This window comes from Pleurodeles waltl, chromosome 5, assembly GCF_031143425.1.
Source record: "Pleurodeles waltl isolate 20211129_DDA chromosome 5, aPleWal1.hap1.20221129, whole genome shotgun sequence".
In the NCBI taxonomy this organism is placed as follows: Eukaryota; Metazoa; Chordata; class Amphibia; order Caudata; family Salamandridae; genus Pleurodeles; species Pleurodeles waltl.
Genome location: NC_090444.1, coordinates 1,859,945,553 through 1,859,966,770, shown reverse-complemented (window position 1 = coordinate 1,859,966,770; position 21,218 = coordinate 1,859,945,553). Strand labels below are relative to the sequence as shown.

The 21,218-nt window shown below is 48.8% G+C and overlaps 1 protein-coding gene across 2 annotated transcripts in view; it reads left to right on the top strand.

Moving 5' to 3' along the window:
- The window catches only part of LOC138296885 (solute carrier family 22 member 7-like), a 248,671-nt gene that overhangs the window by 47,978 nt on the left and 179,475 nt on the right, over positions 1–21,218 (top strand). For both annotated transcript variants that reach the window (XM_069236379.1, XM_069236378.1), the window contains exon 3: positions 16,468–16,571. In XM_069236379.1, coding sequence (XP_069092480.1) covers positions 16,468–16,571 — 104 coding nt within the window. The remainder of the gene's footprint in view (positions 1–16,467; positions 16,572–21,218) is intronic.

Genomic DNA, 21,218 nt, shown 5'->3' with positions numbered 1-21,218 from the left:
TGCATTCCATGGTCTCAAGACACCACCTTGCAGTGCTGAGGACTGGCGGCGGACCCCCACCTCCTCCCCCAGAACTCAATAAATGGGAGGAGCAGGTCTTGGCTATACTGCATCGCAGGAGTAGCTGGAGGAATGCACTCTGGTAAGGCAAATCTTTCACTACTTCATCCCCCTCCCACCTGCATGCTATCACATACCCCCAGCCTCGCCCTCACCCCATCACTCCAACTCCTCACAGATGTCCCAATATCACAAACCACACATCCCAAACCCAAGCCCTGCATGTAACACCAAAGCATGGACACCCATCACCAAAGCATGTCCACTGCACATACACATACACCCCCCTAAACCATTATCACACAAGGTCCCACACAGGAATGCAAGCACTGGGGTACAGGGTCACCCACCCATTGCACACCATGGCACACACAGATGCAATATTCATGCCTTTACACCTCTGCAGGACACCTACCCACCGTCACCGGACAGGAGGGTCCAGACATGTCCACTCCACCCACAGAAGAGGCCCACAGTGATGACAGCAGCTCTGTCCAACTGGATCCAGATGACCAGCCCGGCCCATCTGGGACCTCGGGACAGTCGGTTCCCCTCACACTGGCACATGCCAGTGCAGAGTTCCCCCCTCTGGAAACACCAGCACAGCCCCCCCCCCCCCAGCGGGCCCATACCTCTGTTCCCAGGACACGTATATCAGCAGTGTGTCCACCACTACAGGGAACCCAGGCTAACCCACCACCCCAACACCACCAGGGACCTGGGGGCAGTGGCAGTGGGCACACGGTTCAGGGGACAGAGGCCCAGGAGCACAGGGGAACTGGGAGGGCAGCTGTGCGACAGGGGGTGGACAGGCCCAGGGAACCCACTCTCCACGAGGCCCTCTCCAACATCATGGGAGCCTACCACCATTCCCAGGAGACAATGGCAATGGTACTGGCCAAGTTTCAGGAGACCCAGCGGCTGCAGGAGGAACAGTATTTGGGGTTCAGGGAGGAACTCAAATCCATCAATTCCACCCTGAGCACCATTGTAGGGGTGCTGGAGGAACTCGTTAACACCAGGAGGGACACTGTGGTACAACAAGGGGCCCTTGACACTAGCCTGGACGATGAACTGCCCACAACCTCCGCCGGCACTAGTGGACAGGAGGCACCGCCACAGGACCACACCACCAGCACTCCACCCCCTGCAGATTGAGAACCACCCTGCAAAAGGTCCCTGAGATCCAGGACAAAGACAGAGAACAATGCCAAGACCCCTACCAAGAAATAAGACCACCCTGATTGTCATTCTTCTGTCCCACTTTGTCACCCTGTCCATCCTTTAACTTCCCCAGCTCCACTTCCTATGCCCCTTTGGATAATGCACCTGTGAGACTAATAGACTGGACTCTGCCATGGACATTCCTCCACCATCACCCCTGATCATTTTACAACCCCCTCCACTATTTAGCACTTAAATAAACACCCTTAAATCACAAAACAATCTGGAATCAGTCTGTGCTTTCGAAAATGTGTAATAGCAATAACAGTGGCAAAATGCTATGCCCAATGTAATGTTAACATACCTATGTCACACAGCTCTAGTCCATGCGGAAACAAAGCAGATGTCACACAGTGGGATCCACATCTCTGAAATCGTAAGGGAAAGTGACAACTCAGTGACCATACACTGGGGTGAAAATGATAGACAGATGAGAGGTAGTATAATTAAATCAGATGTAGCAGGCAGTGTTGTCTTCTTACCTGTGTCTCACTGGAAGTATTGTTGGATCACTGTGTTCCTGTTGTCTATGTCCTCTTCTGCTCCCTCGTCTTCACTGTCCACAGGCTCCATAGCTGCCACAACATCTCCATCTGGACCATCCTCCTGCAGAAAAGGCACCTGTCGTCGCAAAGCCAAGTTGTGAAGCATACAGCAGGCCACGATTATCTGGCATACCTTCTTTGGTGAGTAGAATAGGGAACCACCTGTCATATGGAGGCACCGGAACCTGGCCTTCAGGAGGCCGAAGTTCCACTCTATAATCCTCCTAGTTCGCCCATGGGCCTCATTGTAGCGTTCCTCTGCCCTTGTCCTGGGATTCTTCACTGGGGTCAGTAGCCATGACAGGTTGGGGTAACCAGAGTCACCTGCAAATGGCGAGGGACAACTGTTAGACACACACTAACTCTTAGGGGCATCCCCAGACACCTAGTCACACTGTATTGGTTCCATGTCCTCACCGAATAGCCACACACTGTGCCTCTGGAGTTGGCCCATCACATAAGGGATGCTGCTATTCCGCAGAAAATAAGCATCATGCACTGAGCCAAGAAATTTGGCATTCACATGGGAGATGTACTGGTCGGCCAAACACACCATCTGCACATTCATTGAATGGTAACTGTAGGAGGCTGGACTGGCTTGTAGTGAGTACCAAGGGGTACTTGCACCTTGCACCAGGCCCAGTTATCCCTTATTAGTGTATAGGGTGTCTAGCAGCATAGGCTGATAGATAATGGTAGCTTAGCAGAGCAGCTTAGGCTGAACTAGGAGACGAGTGAAGCTCCTACAGTACCACAAGTGTCATATGCACAATATCATAAGAAAACACAATACACAGATATACTAAAAATAAAGGTACTTTATTTTTATGACAATATGCCAAAAGTATCTCAGTGAGTACCCTCAGTATGAGGATAGCAAATATACACAAGATATATGTACACAATACCAAAATATGCAGTAATAGTATTAGAAAACAGTGCAAACAATGTATAGTTACAATAGGATGCAATGGGGACACATAGGGATAGGGGCAACACAAATCATATACTCCAAAAGTGGAATGCGAACCACAAATGGACCCCAAACCTATGTGACCTTGTAGAGGGTCGCTGGGACTATTAGAAAATAGTAAGGGTTAGAAAAATAGCCCACCCCAAGACCCTGAAAAGTGAGTGCAAAGTGCACTAAAGTTCCCCAAAGGACATAGAAGTCGTGATAGGGGAATTCTGCAGGAAAGACACAAACCAACAATGCAACAATGATGGATTTCCAGTCGAGGGTACCTGTGGAACAAGGGGACCAAGTCCAAAAGTCACAAGCAAGTCGGAGATGGGCAGATGCCCAGGAAATGCCAGCTGTGGGTGCAAAGAAGCTGCTACTGGACAGTAGAAGCTTAGGTTTCTGCAGGAACAACAAGGGCTAGAAACTTCTCCTTTGGAGGACGGATCCCTCACGCCCTGGAGAGTCATGCAGAAGTGTTTTCCCGCCAAAAGATGGCCAACAAGCCTTGCCAGCTGCAAATTGTGCGGTAAAGGTTTTTGGATGCTGCTGTGGCCCAAGAGGGACCAGGATGTCGCCAATTGTGTCAGGGGACAGAGGGGGTGTCAATCAAGACAAGGAGCCCTCTCAGCAGCAGGCAGCACCCGCAGAAGTGCCAGAAACAGGCACTACGAGGATGCGTGAAATGGTGCTCACCCAAAGTCGCACAAAGGAGTCCCACGTCGCCGGAGAACCACTTAGGAGGTCGTGAAATGCAGGTTAGAGTGCCGTGGACCCAGGCTGGACTGTGCACAAAGGATTTCCGCCGGAAGTGCACGGAGGCCGGAGTAGCTGCAAAAGTCGCGGTTCCCGGCAATGCAGTCTGGCGTGGGGAGGCAAGGACTTACCTCCACCAAACTTGGACTGAAGAGTCACTGGACTGTGGGAGTCACTTGGACAGAGTTGCTGGATTCAAGGGACCTCGCTCGTCGTGCTGAGAGGAGACCCAGGGGACCGGTGATGCTGTTCTTTGGTGCCTGCGGTTGCAGGGGGACGATTCCGTCGACCCACGGGAGATTTCTTCGGAGCTTCTAGTGCAGAGAGGAGGCAGACTACCCCCACAGCATGCACCACCAGGAAAACAGTCGAGAAGGCGGCAGGATCAGCGTTACAGAGTTGCAGTAGTCGTCTTTGCTACTATGTTGCAGTTTTGCAGGCTTCCGGCGCGGTCAGCAGTCGATTCCTTGGCAGAAGTTGAAGAGAGAGATGCAGAGGAACTCGGATGAGCTCTTGCATTCGTTATCTAAGGAATCCCAAGAGACAGAGACCCTAAATAGCCAGAAAAGAGGGTTTGGCTACCTAGGAGAGAGGATAGGCTAGCAACACCAGAAGGAGCCTATCAGAAGGAGTCTCTGACGTCACCTGGTGGCACTGGCCACTCAGAGCAGTCCAGTGTGCCAGCAGCACCTCTGTTTCCAAGATGGCAGAGGTCTGGAGCACACTGGAGGAGCTCTGGGCACCTCCCAGGGGAGGTACAGGTCAGGGGAGGGGTCACTCCCCTTTCCTTTGTCCAGTTTCGCGCCAGAGCAGGGCTAAGGGGTCCCTGAACCGGTGTAGACTGGCTTATGCAGAAATGGGCACCATGTGTGCCCATGAAAGCATTTCCAGAGGCTGGGGGAGGCTACTCCTCCCCTGCCTTCACACCATTTTCCAAAGGGAGAGGGTGTAACACCCTCTCTCAGAGGAAGTCCTTTGTTCTGCCATCCTGGGCCAGGCCTGGCTGGACCCCAGGAGGGCAGAAACCTGTCTGAGGGGTTGGCAGCAGCAGCTGCAGTGAAACCCCAGGAAAGGCAGTTTGGCAGTACCAGGGTCTGTGCTACAGACCACTGGGATCATGGGATTGTGCCAACTATGCCAGCATGGCATAGAGGGGGCAATTCCATGATCATAGACATGTTACATGGCCATATTCGGAGTTACCATTGTGAAGCTACATATAGGTAGTGACCTATATGTAGTGCACGCGTGTAATGGTGTCCCCGCACTCACAAAGTCCGGGGAATTGGCCCTGAACAATGTGGGGGCACCTTGGCTAGTGCCAGGGTGCCCTCACACTAAGTAACTTTGCACCTAACCTTTACCAGGTAAAGGTTAGACATATAGGTGACTTATAAGTTACTTAAGTGCAGTGGTAAATGGCTGTGAAATAACGTGGACGTTATTTCACTCAGGCTGTAATGGCAGGCCTGTGTAAGAATTGTCAGAGCTCCCTATGGGTGGCAAAAGAAATGCTGCAGCCAATAGGGATCTCCTGGAACCCCAATACCCTGGGTACCTCAGTACCATATACTAGGGAATTATAAGGGTGTTCCAGTAAGCCAATGTAAATTGGTGAAATTGGTCACTAGCCTGTTGGTGACAATTTGAAAGAAATGAGAGAGCATAACCACTGAGGTTCTGGTTAGCAGAGCCTCAGTGAGACAGTTAGGCACCACACAGGGAACACATACATATAGGTCACAAACTTATGAGCACTGGGGTCCTGACTAGCAGGGTCCCAGTGACACATAACAAACATACTGAAAACATAGGGTTTTCACTATGAGCACTGGGCCCTGGCTAGCAGGATCCCAGTGAGACAGTGAAAACACCCTGACATACACTCACAAACAGGCCAAAAGTGGGGGTAACAAGGCTAGAAAGAGGCTACTTTCTCACAGTAACTCTTCAGGTTTCTGTACACCTGTTCACTCCTGCGGGGGGGGGGAACCAAGGCCACATGTGTCTCATCAATGGCACCTATGATGTTGGGGATATGTCCCAGGGCATTGAAGTCACCTTTCACTGTAGGCAAATCCTCCACCTGAGGGAAAACGATGTAGCTCCGCATGTGTTTCAGCAGGGCAGACAACACTGGACAACACGTTGGAAAACATAGGCTGGGACATCCCTGATGCTGTGGCCACTGTTGTTTGAAAAGACCCACTTGCTAGGAAATGGAGTACTGACAGCACCTGCACTTGAGGGGGGATTCCTGTGGGATGGCGGATAGGTGACATCAGGTCTGGGCACACAGTTCCAGGATTGTGGTACGATCAAGTCTGTAGGTGATGATCACATGTCGCTCCTCCATTGTTGACAGGTCCACCAGCGGTCTGTACACCGGAGGATGCCACCATCTCCTCACCTGCCCCAGCGCACGTTGCCTATGGAGGAGAACAGCGAGCAGAGAGTCAACCAACTCTGAGGTATGTAAACACAACTTAATCGGAAAATGTTTGCAAATCAACATATGGCTATATTAGTGTTTAAGCAAGTCCTAGATATGTGTGACGCAGTCAAAAATAATGCCATGTGGGCCCCTGAAATGGCGGCTGCCTGACCTGTAAAGTGGGACTAGGGGATATGAGGTAACTGCCGTCGCGGTAGGCAGTCGAAGCCCGCCGCGCAATCCTGCATTTGTTAACATTGGACCCTATGGGTCCCAGGAGCCAATGGCGATGTACGCCGGCGGTGATGGCACGCACCGCCACGGACGTGACTGCCATTTTCTCTCTGTTCAATCACTTGGTACCTGATCTGCGACAGGAGAGGACCTACACTGCAAGTGCTGCTGTGACCTCAGTCTGGAAGAGACAATGGCTCGTGTGTCTGGGGAAAGGGCCCCTGCCTTCAGCACGGAGGAGTTGGAGAAACTAGTGGATGGGGTCCTCCCTCAGTACACGCTACTCTACGGTCCTCCAGACAAACAGGTGAGTACACTATGAGCATGCTGTATGGGCAATGGCTGTTTGGAGTGGTGTGGATGAGAGATAGTGGGGGGGAGAATGAGGCGTGCATGAAACGACAGTGAGTGCATGTGCGTCATGGCAAGGGTAGGGATGTGGGCCAATGACTGTGACTGTGCGTACGGTTATATCTTCTCCTTTTTCCCTGTACTATTCCTGTAGGTCACCGCCCACCAGAAGAAGGATATTTGGCGTGCCATCGCCAAGGAAGTCCAGACCCTGGGGGTCTACCACAGATGGGGCACCCACTGCTGGAAAAGATGGGAGGACATTCGCCGCTGGAGCAAGAAGACGGCGGAGGCCCAGCTGAGGATGGCCTCCCAACGTGGGAGGGGTGCCTGTCGCACCATGACCCCCCTGATGTTCAGGATCCTAGAGGTGGCGTACCCAGAGTTGGATGGGCACTTGAGGGCATCACAGCAGCCACAAGGGGGTGAGTACACTCATTCAGCTGATTCAGCACGCATTGTAGGTGTCTGGGTGGGGGAGGTGGGCTGTGCGTTCCCCTAGGACAGGGCGAGATTAGTAGGCAAGGTCCCTTCTTAAGGCAGGCCCTGTGGCACCCACCCCACCTGGGTACAGAGCCAACTACACCTAGTCAGGCTCCTGTGACATCCATGTGTGCAGCAATTGGGCATAGCCTTGTAACCCATGTCCCTGTGATTGATTAGGGAACTCCAAGTGCACGGCGTAGTGCAGGGGGCTTCTGTGTCTGTAGTGTCCACCAATGGTAGCGGTATTGCATGCACTCAACATGTCTTTCTTCTGTCTTCCCCCCCTTTTTGTGGTCTCCCTGTTCTTGTGTGCATTAGCATCATCAGGCGGAGGAGCAGTGGCACCGGAGCAGGAGGGAGCTGCATCTCACATGGCCCTGGAAGGCGACACAACAGAGTCTGAATTCACCAGTAGGATGGAGGGCGAGGGGAGCTCCAAGACGGGGACAGGAGCTGACACCAGCGATACGGACTCCTCCTCTCATGGGAGCTCCCTTGCGGTAGCGGGCCCATCTGTGCACCCTGCATCTACAGGTACAGCCGCCAACCCTCCTACCTGCATCACCCTCCCAGCAGCCCCTCAGCGTTTGCCCCGTGGCCGCTCACCCAAACGGGTGGGCATCTCCTTCGCCCCCGGCAACTCAGGCCCTGCCCCTGTCACCCCTGCTGCCCTCAGTGAGGAGGCCATTGACCTCCTCAGGTCCCTCACTGTTGGCCAGTCTACCATTTTTAATGCCATCCAGGGTGTAGAGAGGCAGTTGCAACAAACCAATGCATACCTGGAGGGCATTCATTCTGGTCAGGCAGCCCATCAGCGAGCTTTTCAGACTCTGGCCTCAGCACTGATGCCAGCCATTGTCCCTGTCTCTAGCCTCCCCCCTCCAACTTCCTCCACCCAGACCCAAACCCCTGTACCTCAGCCTATCCCAAGCACACCATCAGACCAGCATGCACACACGTCAACACACAAGGGAAGCTCAGGCAAACATAAGCACCACACATCCCACAGGCACTCACGCCAGCATCATACACATGCAGACATACCAACAGCCACTGCCTCCACTGTGTCCCCCTCCTCCTCGTCTCCCTCCTCCCTCCCTGTCTCGTCTCCACTCACACCTGCAGGCACTACATCGTCAGCCACTACCTCCATCACCAGCCCACCCACCACCACACCCCGCTCACGTGCACTCACCACCCCCACTACCATTCACACATCCCCTGTGTCCTCTACCAGTGTGTCTCTGAGCGCACCTCCCAAGGTACACAAATGCAGCCACACACACACCCAACAGCCATCCACCTCACGACAGCCTCCAGCCCATGCACCTTCACCCAAAGTCAGCAAACGTACACCTCCTACAACCACTACCTCTTCCTCCACTCCCAAACACCCTCCATCTACTCGTCCCAGTGTGTCCCAAAAACTTTTCCTGTCCAACCTTGACCTCTTTCCCTCACCTCCACACCCCTTCAGTCTCCCAGGGCCCGCCTCTCCAGGTCCCAACCCAGCACCTCAGCCACAACATCTGCGGGAACAGTGGTGCCAGTAGTAACTGGCTTCTGGAGTGCGCCAGGCAGCAGGGCAGCCAGTATGCCAAGAAGCCAGAGCACGGACAGTCCCCCACCTCAAAAGCACAAAAAGTTGGCCAGTGCCCGGCGGGAGAGAGGAAAAAAATCTGCCACCAAAGCTGCTCCCAGGGGTACAGTTGGGAGTGTGGAGACAGCTGCGTCACCATCCAAGGTGGGGAAGGAGCACAGTAAAATCGGCAAGTCTGGGAAAACCTGCACAGCAGACAAGACCGCCACCAATACCGCTGAACAGGACACCACTGCCACAAACACCGCTGAACAGGACACTGCTGCCACCAGCACCGCTACCAAGGACACCACAGCCACAATCACGCTGAACAGGACACCGCCGCCACCAGCACCGCTGCCAAGCACACCACCGCCACAAGCACCGCTGAACAGGACACCGCCACTGCCACCACCAGCACCGCTGCCAAGGACACCACCGCCACAAGCACTGCTGAACAGGACACCACCGCCACAAGCACCGCTGAACAGGACACCACCGCCACAAGCACCGCTGAACTGGACACTGCCGCAACAAGCACCGCTGAACTGGACACCACCACCACAAGCACCGCTGAACTGGACACCGCCGCAACAAGCACCGCAGGCCAGTGAGCGCCAAAGATTCCAACGCTACTGAGGCCGCAACGAGCAGGATGAAGCCCTCTTGTCACAAAGCCCCCTCCAGAACCAGTGGAGAGATACATCCACTACCTCAGTCCTTGGCAGGATGAAGCCCCCTGGGCACAAAGCCCCCTCCAGAACCAGTTGAGAGATACATCCACTACCTCAGTCCTTGGCAGGATGAAGCACTCTGGGCACAAAGGCCCCTCCAGAACCAGTGGAGAATAACATCCACTACCTCAGTCCTTGGCAGGATGAAACCCTCTGGGCACAAAGCCCCCTCCAGAACCAGTGGAGAATAACATCCACTACCTCAGTCCTTGGCAGGATGAAGCCCTCTGGGCACAAAGCCCCCTCCAGAACCAGTGGAGTGATACATCCACTACCTTAGTCCTTGGCAGGATGAAGCACTCTGGGCACAAAGCCCCCTCTAGAACCAGTGGAGAATAACATCCACTACCTCAGTCCTTGGCAGGACGAAGCACTCTGGGCACAAAGCCCCCTCCAGAACCAGTGGAGACTGTTATCCACTTGAGAGACTGTGGCTTTGCACTCCCCAGGATGCAGCAGTGGGCAAACCACCCACTGGAGAGACTTGAGAGACTGTGGCTTTGCACTCCCCAGGATGCAGCAGTGGGCAAACCACCCACTGGAAAGACTTGTGAGACTGTGGCTTTGCACTCCCCAGGATAAAGCAGTGGGCAAACCACCCACTGGAGAGACTTGAGAGACTGTGGCGTTGCACTCCCCAGGATGCAGCAGTGGGCAAACCACCCACTGGAGAGACTTGAGAGACTGTGGCTTTGCATTCCCCAGGATAAAGCAGCGGGCATGGAGCCCCCTCGTGGATCTGGGGTCGTGCACTCATCCGGCTGAGGTGCCCCCCCTTCCCTTCCCCCTGAGGTGCCTGTTGTATTTCTATCTGATGCCCCAGCAGTGTTCTCTCCGTCTTGTTTGGGTATGGAGTGTGGGCCTCACCCATGCATTTTGGGCCCAGTGGTCGACGGACTATGATGGTGGAATCCATTGGACTTGTATTCTTGGTGTATATATTTGTTTATAGTGTGAATATCTTTATATATGTATATATCTTTGATTCATGTATTTGAATATATTACAATCATTCAACTAATTTCCTTTTGTCCTTGCATTCTTCCAGGTGGGGTTAGGGGGTGTAACTGTAATGTATCATGAAGTATTAGTGTGTGTTTTGTAGTGGGTGAAGGTAGGGGTGGGGGTGTTGTGTGTTGCGTGTGTGTGTCACTCTCTTTTCCCTATCCCCCTCCCCTGTGTCGTAGGTGCAGTACTCACCGTTGTCTTCGCCGCCGGCGTTCGTGCTCCTGGTAGCGGAGCAGGAAGATAAAGGCTGAAAGAATCTGGAGCTTGGGTTCCATGGCGTCCTGATTCCTCATGGGGTGTGTAGAGGTGAGCGTTTTCCCTTCCAAGTCCTGTTTCCGTTGTGTTTTTGTTCGCGGTGAATCCGCCACGGAAAAGGTGGCGGACTGGACTGTTGTAATAATGTGGGCGGTACATTGTCCTCTGCCTGTCTGTTGGCAGTTACCGCCGCGGTGTTTTTTTGTACCGCCTTGGCGGTCAGAGTGTTAAAGTTGGTGTCTATGTTGGCGGTTTCCGCCACGGTCGTGATTCCATTTTTTTTCTGCCGGCCTGTTTGCGGTATTACCGCTGCTTTAACACCGACCGCCAGGGTTGTAATGAGGGCCATTGTCACTAAAATAAAGTACCTTTATTTTTAGTAACTCTGAGTATTGTGATTCTTATGATATAGTGCTATATGATATAAGTGGTATAGTAGGAGCTTTGCATGTCTCCTAGTTCAGCCTAAGCTGCTCTGCTATAGCTACCTCTATCAGCCTAAGCTGCTAGAAACATCTCTATTCTACTAATAAGGGATAACTGGACCTGGCACAAGGTGTAAGTACCACAAGGTACCCACTATAAGCCAGGTCAGCCTCCTACAATAGCAAATAACCTTGAATGTACACAAATTAAAATACATTTATATATATTGGTACCATTTGATGAAGCGTCATGAAACTTTCTAAGAAAAAACAGTCAATGGACCTAAGCTCATTCTGGGACTGTTTAAAGGCTGACCATCAAGCGAGGGCCGAGAAAAAGGGAGGGGTCCAAAACGTCCCAAAATGTGTTTTTGTAGGCAATTTCCCATAGGACTTTTGGGAAGCGATACATAAAAAATGGTTGCATACAATTTTTGCAGAAAACTGGATCTTTACTCAGAACGGGTGCTCAAGGGCTTGTTTCGTTTTCAAGAAATTACGGTTCAAAATAAAGTAATATAGAGGTGGTTGGTCCCACAGGAGGTTCGCAGAAAATTTAAATATTTCTCTTTGTTACTCCTGCCTTAGAAAAGTGTAAGATTTTGAGTAAATCCCTGCTTGCAAATGTTAATAGATGCAGATTTTCATCAAAACTCATTGGTGGATGCGCTTACCTTGATACAAAGTAACACAAAGCAGTGCATAGTCAACTTTGCTCTACTTTGGGAAACTACTCAATGCAAATTCTTGTTGTCAGGTTTATATTACAAAAGTAATGCAAACCTAGTGTAAAGCACTAGTAAATCTGGGGCGAGACAACAAAAGAATCTTTGTGACACCAGTAGCCCAGTGAGCTATCCACATAAAAAGTAAAGGTGGAGAAGCCATTGAAAGCTTGTGCCTGGCTTGCGCCAAAGGCCTGACTTGGGCTCAGCTCAAGGTCTTGGAACCTGTGAAGCTTAAACAGGAGATATGTGACCTAATGGCAACAGCTGTTAAGTTCATGTAGAACTAGGTTCAAATCCTGGCTTCAGCTCAGTATCCTTTGAATCTCATTAAATCTCCTAGTACTGAAAACATGGGTGTAGCACAACCGGTGTCTGTTGTGAAGCCCCTTTTCCTCCTTGGGCAAGGTTTATGCTAAGTAAAGCTGACAACAAATAAAATGTGGATTCTGCCTTTCACCCGCTCTCCATTGCACAGAGTTAAACTCAAAAATGTGGGAATGGAGAGTGTAGCTGGGACGGTGGGTGAAGAGATGGACGCCTTCAAATAGCGGGGTGGGGAGGGGAGCTGGGGAGTGGAGACCATGTGCCTTCAGATAGCGGGGGTGGGGAGGGGAGCTGGGGAGTGGAGACCATGTGCCTTCAGATAGCGGGGTGGGGAGGGGAGCTGGGGAGTGGAGACCATGTGCCTTCAGATAGCGGGGGTGGGGAGGGGAGCTGGGGAGTGGAGACCATGTGCCTTCAGATAGCGGGGGTGGGGAGGGGAGCTGGGGAGTGGAGACCATGTGCCTTCAGATAGCGGGGTGGGAGGGGAGCTGGGGAGTGGAGACCATGTGCCTTCAGATAGCGGGGGTGGGGAGGGGAGCTGGGGAGTGGAGACCATGTGCCTTCAGATAGCGGGGGTGGGGAGGGGAGCTGGGGAGTGGAGACCATGTGCCTTCAGATAGCGGGGGTGGGGAGGGGAGCTGGGGAGTGGAGACCATGTGCCTTCAGATAGCGGGGTGGGAGGGGAGCTGGGGAGTGGAGACCATGTGCCTTCAGATAGCGGGGGTGGGGAGGGGAGCTGGGGAGTGGAGACCATGTGCCTTCAGATAGCGGGGGTGGGGAGGGGAGCTGGGGAGTGGAGACCATGTGCCTTCAGATAGCGGGGTGGGAGGGGAGCTGGGGAGTGGAGACCATGTGCCTTCAGATAGCGGGGGTGGGGAGGGGAGCTGGGGAGTGGAGACCATGTGCCTTCAGGTAGCGGGGTGGGAGGGGAGCTGCTGCTGTGGGAGACATGGCTGTCATGGGAAGCAGAGACCATGACTTAAGCAAATCAGATTAGCTCTGTGCAAAATCCATCAATATTTCAACCACAGCTGTAAAAGTGGAATCACCATTTGTACTCAATGTTTGTCTGCCAACTATTAAAAGGGAAATGAAGGCAGTTGTAATATGCAGCTGCCCGTGGAACAATGAAACATATTTATTATACTGAAATTTCTCTTAAAACAAGGAAAGTACAGGCCGGCCGGTAACGGTAACTCTTAGGCGTGTGCCCTTCCACTCAGAAAAGGGTTTCCCATTCATCAGCTGACATGGTGAGCTGTACCTTACAGTTAGCTGGGTGCCCTCTTAGTAAACTGGCAGCACAGGAAGGGAGGTTGTCTCTTTACAGCTGCGGTTACAGTACTGACGGATTCTGCACAAAGCTTCTATGCTTTCCAGACGCAATTATTTTAATGTTCCTAAACAGTGGGCAGAAGTAACTAACTACATCCCGAACTAACAGCCCTGCAAAAAATAACTATTTTTACATCACAAACTCAACATCAATATTTAGTTTTAGTAAATGATATATTTGGTTTGGCATTAAAATGCGCTTAGCTAGTTAATAAGCAAAGTGACTGATTTAGCGTCCTTTGTTAGCCCTTTGTTTTTACAACACGTTCACAGTAAGGAGTATTGGTTGCTTTACATTAGGTTTATCTGCGTTGCACTTTTAGTTGTCTGCAGCTAAAATGTATTCGAATAAATACACATGTTGGTCAGATGCTTGTGAAGGTCAAACAGCATTTACAACGGCAACCATATGGAGTTAACAAAAGTTAGGACGATCTGCCATCTTGCTTTTCATCGTTTCCCAGTTAAATGACATTAATTAGTGGACCATGTGCCAAAGCAGACCACCAGGCAGACACCCCCTCAGGAAGAGACGGACACCCTGCTCTGAATGCCAAAGAGGTGCGAACAATTTACTTGAAATTTACTTTACTTTCAAAGAAAACATTTAGTGTATACTGCTGAAAAAACCTTCTAAAGCACAAGGGAAAAGTTAGTAATAGATCTGTTGCAGACAGTGCAGGGTCACGGGTTGGGCGTCAGAGGCCCAGTGGAACGGCCTTTGTAATACGTGATTTTTACACTGAGATATTTGTTAAATGTTCTTTTAAAGCTCCTATTTGTCATTACTTTTACCAAAAGGAATTTGTGGGGTTTTTGTCCCCAAGCAGTTCTGTATAATTCATATCAAGTTGTTTACAAAATGTGTCTCCCTGGAAAGTGCATCCATGTGCTACAAATTTGCTAACGGTGCCTTTCAGCTCGGACTGCGCCCCCCAGCACCCCTCTGTTACATTCTGTGTTTGCCATTAGTAGGGGCAGGATGACATTTTATTGGCCGAAAACGAAACGGAAAGGTGTTCGCCAAATTACCGATTTACCCTTGAAACACCGCTGCTTTTAATGACTTGCATTTATTGACATGTGTTGCAAGCAAATTGTTTTGTTATTAAAACAAATCGACTTGAGATACAATATAATTAACGAGTGACAAAAAAAATGTTTTAAACAAACATGAAGAGTATAATTACTCATATATCGGAATCTAGAGCAAACATTCTCCGATTGGCAATCTGGCAATTTATCAAAACTTTGGCCTCAGTAAAATCAAAAGTAGAAACTACTGACTACACCTGCCATGGAAGACTTCCTTGTTCACAGTCGGCCTCTGGCATCCATGGTGGAACATATATTGAACAAAGGAGTCACACATCCCGTGGCGTTTATATTTTCCAAGTGCTCTAGAAGAAAAGACTGCAAGTCCCAGAATTCCCCGCAGCAGCAGCTGATGGCTGTGGTAGTGAGACAGCACATGGTTTTCATATAAAGGGTAGTGCTCTGAGTGTGGGAATGCACAGCTTTTCCTTGTTGGGATCTGCTGCCTGTGATTGCACTGTTTGCTTCCATAGAACAGCAGCTGTGCTCGGTGTCAGAAAAGGAGCGGGTAGAAACTGCAGCAAAGGACTCTAGCGCTGTGAGGTGGACTCCGAGAATCTAGTCTCTCTCTGTCTCCTAGTGCTTTTAAGTGACAAATAAGTTCATTTCTTCTGCAAATTTGACACACGTAAAAAAGAACTCAACACAAACTATGAATAAAGCCATCTATCTATATGTAGGCAGAATCATGGTAAAATTCTGAAGGCAAGAGCACAGACCAAAGCACTGGTAAAAATGGAGGCTGCTCTACCCTTGTAACTCTCTTGGCACCGAGTCAAAAGCTGATAAGGCAGGTTTTGTATCAAACATGTTGGATTCATACCCCAATGCTTTTGCAAGCACTGATTGTATGATTCCATGCACTCTGGGGGCTCCTGAGAGGACCCCCAGTATTGCCATTTCAGCCTTCTGAGGTTTTCCAGGCAGCCCCAGCTGCTGCCACCTCTCAGACAGGTTTCTGCCCTCCTGTTGCTTGAGAAGCTCAAGCCCAGGAAGGCAGAATAAAGGATTTCCTTTGGGAGAGGGGTGTTACCTCCTCTCCCTTTGGAAATAGATGTTACAGATCACACACAGAGAAGAAAAGAAGAACTATGATTAATCCAATTGCTGCTAGCGTGTGATTGTAAGTTTGTAGATCCCTGGCATTTAGGGGACTACATTTGGCGAGGTCCCTGGTAGGCACCAGAGATATGTAATAAGCCAAATTCTCAGCTAGGAAAAGAACAGCACACTCATACTTCTTACTCCCTATATAGGGGTCTATAAATAGAAGAGAAGTATTTGTAGGCAGCCTTAACAAAATTACAGACTTGCCAGAGAAGCCCTTGAAGGTTAAATATGAGAAGCTGTTTCCTGGCACAGTCCCGGAAACAGAACACATACCTTCATATTATAACATAGATCGGCCCTGATTACCACTACCCCGGTTAATTGTGGTATGTGCCCTAACTCGGGTTGTCACACTTATCACAATCAAGAGTTTAGTGGCAAACACTGCACACATCCCATCAAATTTCAATGATATTATATCATGATCAGCCACAATTAATTTTAATACTCAAAACTAAATGGGAGGAGATTAGGGTGAAGGAATGAAGGGTTAAGTGAGGGTCAGGCAGGGGTTTAAAGAAACAAGGAAAGAATAGGTCAATTTCTAGTAACAGACTGCGCTATAGTTACTTTAGTCAACAAGGGGTGAACAATAATAGTAAAATGCTCCAGCTCAGAGCTAGAGTACATTCAGCACTATGCATGGCCAGCCACTGACACTGCAGCAACCTCCCATAGAAATCAATTAAAATAAAACCCCATAGGACCTATTCGAGCGAATGGAGGTACAGAATGGACTTCTATATCTCTTTATGTGCTACGAAATAATGTTATAAGGAATCAACTGGAAAAAAACACTTACATTGCCTCCTTTCTCTTTCAGTGGGACCTCGTGTGTGAGCAGAAATGGCTCAATAAAGCCTCTTCCACCTTTTTCTTCATTGGGGTCATGGTGGGATCCATTTTGATTGGTTACCTGTCCGATAGGTACAGTATGAGGCATTAATCCCTTCAAATGATGCGTTGCATTTTTCTCCATGTGGTGCAATGTTTGCTGTCTTCTGTGTGCACTGTAGTAGGTGACTAGGTGACTGTCCCAGTCGTCAATGAGAGCATCCACTCTGGCAAGGGGATAGGCATCAAAAGTAAATATCTCAGTGTGATGACAATCAATACAGAAACAAATAGTTCATTCTGATTTTGGCACCAGTACATGACAACCACTCACTCAAGAATTTTATATCCAAAGACTCTTTTATATCCAAAGACAGCATGGTCTCACTGGTCTTTTACTGCCTACTGTCCTGTTTCAGGAATGTGATGGGCTTAAGCCGCAATAGCCTGTTATAGTACGGTTGTGTGACCCGGCAGGTAGGAACATACTATTTCTGTTTTCCTGAATATTTTTGTCAACCCCTACATTTCTTGTACAGATACTGATGCTTTCTGGACTAAGTCCTCCTATGATGTTTTCTCCCATTTTGGGAACATATCATCATTTTAATTTGAAGTTTGTTCCACAATTCCAAGCAACCCCACTTTCTCTGGTTCTTCACATTTTTAAAGTCATTTATGTGGTAGATCTGGGACTCCTTTCTCTTCCTAGGTTGGGACACTGAAGTTGCTTCTACCCTATTATTTCTATCACTTCATATGGTGCAGAATGCAGCACAGATAGAAAGAGGGAAAAATTAGATGATTTAAAGATATTTCTCCTCATTACAACTCACCAGGAGGGGCATATACTTTTGACACATTCCTAGGTCTACTAATGATGGTTAATCTGGGAATGCACCAAAATCCATGGGTGGATGTGTGGGAATACCCACGCTCCACCCATGGAATGTCTCCATGGGCAGAGTGCCAAAAGGCAGTGATTGTGCTGTTGTGTGTTAATCCAGGTTTAGCAAGCCATGCAGGGCCATGCAAGATGGTCTGCATGGCTTGATAAATCTGACTTTAGTGTTGTGATGTATTTGCGCCCCCTTGCATGGTGCAAGGCTGATGCAGCACTATGATAAATCTGGCCCTAAATGTTTTACATTGAAAGAAGGCAATAAATGTTTATAGCAACAAGTTAGTTGAGCCCATCGGTGGTGAACTAAATTACAGTCCCAGGGTGGCCAGCAGTGTATAGAAGACCTCTTCAGTTATTCCATGCTTGGTCAGATGATGATGGTGGTTTGTTGCTCTTCACTAGTACAGTACTGATTGCCAAGCATGATTTGACTGTTCAATCGTATGTGAGTGCAAGAGGGTCAAGCAGTTCGGGAGAATTGTTGTGCACCTTGTTTGAGCCACCATAGGCTGCACAATCACTGAGTGTTATTATAGTATCAATAAGGGTAGAAGGGTTATGTATGAATTTACTTTTCTATAAAATACCCAAGCTAGATACATCTCAGCTTTTCATAACTTACATTGAAAAAGAAAGTTGTGTAAAATGTAAAGGCTTTGATTCCTGGATGCTCCGAATCTTGGTTGGTAGTGCGTTAGAGAACTTGGCAGCTTATGGTAAAAAAGTAGAGCCTTTTTTGGACTTTTTATAGTAAGGCTGCATGATGATCAATGGTGCAAGTCTTGGGCACTATGTTCTATTGTGTTTGCATTGGTTGATTTTAATGTGTAGCTATGCTATTATTTTTCTTGTGATATTCTGTAGATGATGCAAAGTACTTTGAACATTGCTAGTCTAGCTACAGGGTGCGAGGATAGTACCTACAGGACTGGTGCCATGTGTTGTCTGGTATGGAGGCATAGAAGGAGCCTTGAAGTACTATGTTGGATTAGTTGTATTGGTTCTGATTAAACTGGGGACAGGCAAATATAGACTATTGGCATATTTGAGCTCGGAGAAGTGTGAGTAGAGTGAAGATTCTGCTGAGATCCAAGATATAGGAAGATGTATCATAGTGTTTTTAGTTGTATGGAATGTGCTTTTTGTGGCCTTCTTGACATGTGGTATGAAGGATAGGACAAGGTCCATGGTGACCCCCTCTAACTGTCTTACCCCTAGTCATGTTGCTAGAGGGGCGTCAAGTACCTTGGGCCATATGTTTTTATGCTGGTGTTTGTGCCCTTGTCCACAGATTGTGATCTGTCTATGCGGTGTTATACTTCAGGTGGTTACTCATCATTCATACACTTAAAGTACAGAAACAGTTATCAAGCCTTGACTTTTAGAGTTCTTCTGGACATCAATTTTTAGAATGATTCTTGTATCAAATGTATAGTTGTAACATGTGAGGTTGAACATTCTAATCAGGACTTGTAAGAAGGTTGAGGATGTTGAATAAGAGAGGAGCCATAAAAGCATGTTTATGTTTTCAGAGATGATGAGGTCTTTCTAGTAGTGTGTGGTGGTAGACAGTGTTAAATGATGAAGGTAGGTCTAGAAACAATTGGGGAACACTCCATTATTGTCTGCTGTGAGATTTTGGACATCCCATATGAATACAAGGGTGACTCTGAACCTCTAACTGGTCTGACTCCATACTGTTGGTCTGACACCTGATGTCATCAGTGTCTGCGATGAGGGCAGTTTCCGTGCTGTGATTGGGTCTGAATCCAGATTGGGTTGCGTCCAGCAAGTAGTGTTTCAGGAAGTCTGCGAGCTGCCAGTTAATGACTTTTTCCAGTACCTTCGCAGGGAAGGGATGGGGCGGTAATTTTTGAGGTCATATGGGTTGGCTGAGGGTTTCTTGAGGAGAGGCTTAACCTCTGCATGCTTCCAGGTGTCAGGGATGGTGACAGTTGAGATGGAGCTGTTGATGATCTCTGTTAGGGTGGTTTGAATATCTTATTTCCAAGGCTGTAGATGTGGTGGGGACAGAAGTCTGAGTCTGAGTGTATGGATGATGTGATGGAAATGGTGCCGTCACTGGAGAGTGGCTTCCAGTTGGAAAGCATATGGGGGGAGGTGTGAGCTCTGGGGCAGGGTGGAGGTTCGGGATGTTGGGCTGGGGAGTCGAAGTTTGGTGTATATGTTGACGATCTTGTGGTGGAAGTAGTCTGATAGTTTGTAGCATAGTGATTGGGAAGGGTGGATTGAGTTTCAAGTGGCAGAGGGGCGGGAGAATGCTCTGACAATGCTGAATGGCTTCAGGCCTACCATTTCAGACTGACTGCTGCAGTTTAAACATGCTATGTGACCTGTCTAAATGATTCTTTTGATACGGGGAAGCCTTCCTTTTTAATAATAGTAAGTCAACCTTAAGTAGGCCTCGTAGCCCACAAACCTGTATTTTAAAGCGGGACATGTACAAATATAATGTTGCCATATCCTTGCAATGACAAGCCCTCAAAAACTATTTTCACTGTAGAAGGGACTGTCTGTTCTAAGTCCTAAATTTATTAGCTATCTCGTTTTGGGACAAGCTGAAGATTAGGTTCTACTACTATTTTTAATGTTTTTTTAAACTCCAATTTAATGGTGAAGTCAGATTTTCAATAAATAATTAGTGTTAGAAATTGGGTCTCTGGTTGGCAGAGGTATACACCCTTGTCCAAATAGGGACCATAATCCTAGTCAGGGTAACTTACAACACAATCCAAATTATGCTGTGCCCACCCTCTGGTAGCTTGGCACTGAGCAGTCAGGCTTAACTTAGAAGGCAATGTGTAAAGTATTTGTACAATAGCTCATACATTAACACAGTGAAAACACCACAAAAAGTACTCCACACCAAATTAGAAAAATTGATAATATTAATCTGAAAAAAAATAAGATCAAAACGACAAAGATCCAATGTGCACAAGTAAAGACATCACTTTTTAAAGGCTTAAATGAGTCTCAATCCTTAAAAATCAGTGGTTATATCCTTGTAACACATGGTACCTGGGATGTGACAAAAATGAAAAAGCATGGGGATGCAGAGGAGGAGATGCATTGAAGAATAAGGTGTTTGCAATTAATTTTCCAGTGCATCATAGTCAATGTATCATTTCTTTCCACGCTACAAGGTGATATGTCCATTTACAGGAGCGCAGCCTTGGTTCTGAGGAGATGTGCTGAAAAATAAGGCACTGCGTTCAACTTTCCGGTGCGGCACAGGCAATGCATTGTTTCTTTCCACGCTGGAAGGGCATGCATCGATTTCCAGGAGGGCAGCCTTGGTTCCTCACTGAAATGCAGAGCTATCTTGATGCCCGGAGATGATGCATTGAAAATCATTGACCTGCTGGTAAGAAGGAGCAAGCGCTGCATCGATCCAGTAGGCGATGCAGTGATTTTTCAGCTGTGAGGAAATGCTGCATCGATTTCTGCAAGCAATGTGTCAATTTTTCAATGCACCAGGATTTTCTTCTCTTTGTTGAAGTCTTTGTGGCCCTGAGACTTCAGAAGGCAAGCTGAATCCAAGCACTTGTGGGGAAGGCATAGTCCTTCCAGCAGAGCCAGGGGCCAGAAGGCAGCAGGGCAACAAGCAGGGCAGCATTCCTTCTCAGTACAAATGTCCAGATGAGTCCTTTGGGCAGCCTGGCGGTCCCTCTGGTAGAGTCCAGGTGTAGGACCAAAAGTGTCTAATTTTGGAGGGTCACAGACCCAGTATATATATACCCAAAAATGCCTTTGAGGGGGGGGGACTTTAAAGAGTGCTTTTCAAGTGCACATATTTCCCTTTCAACCCAGTCCTG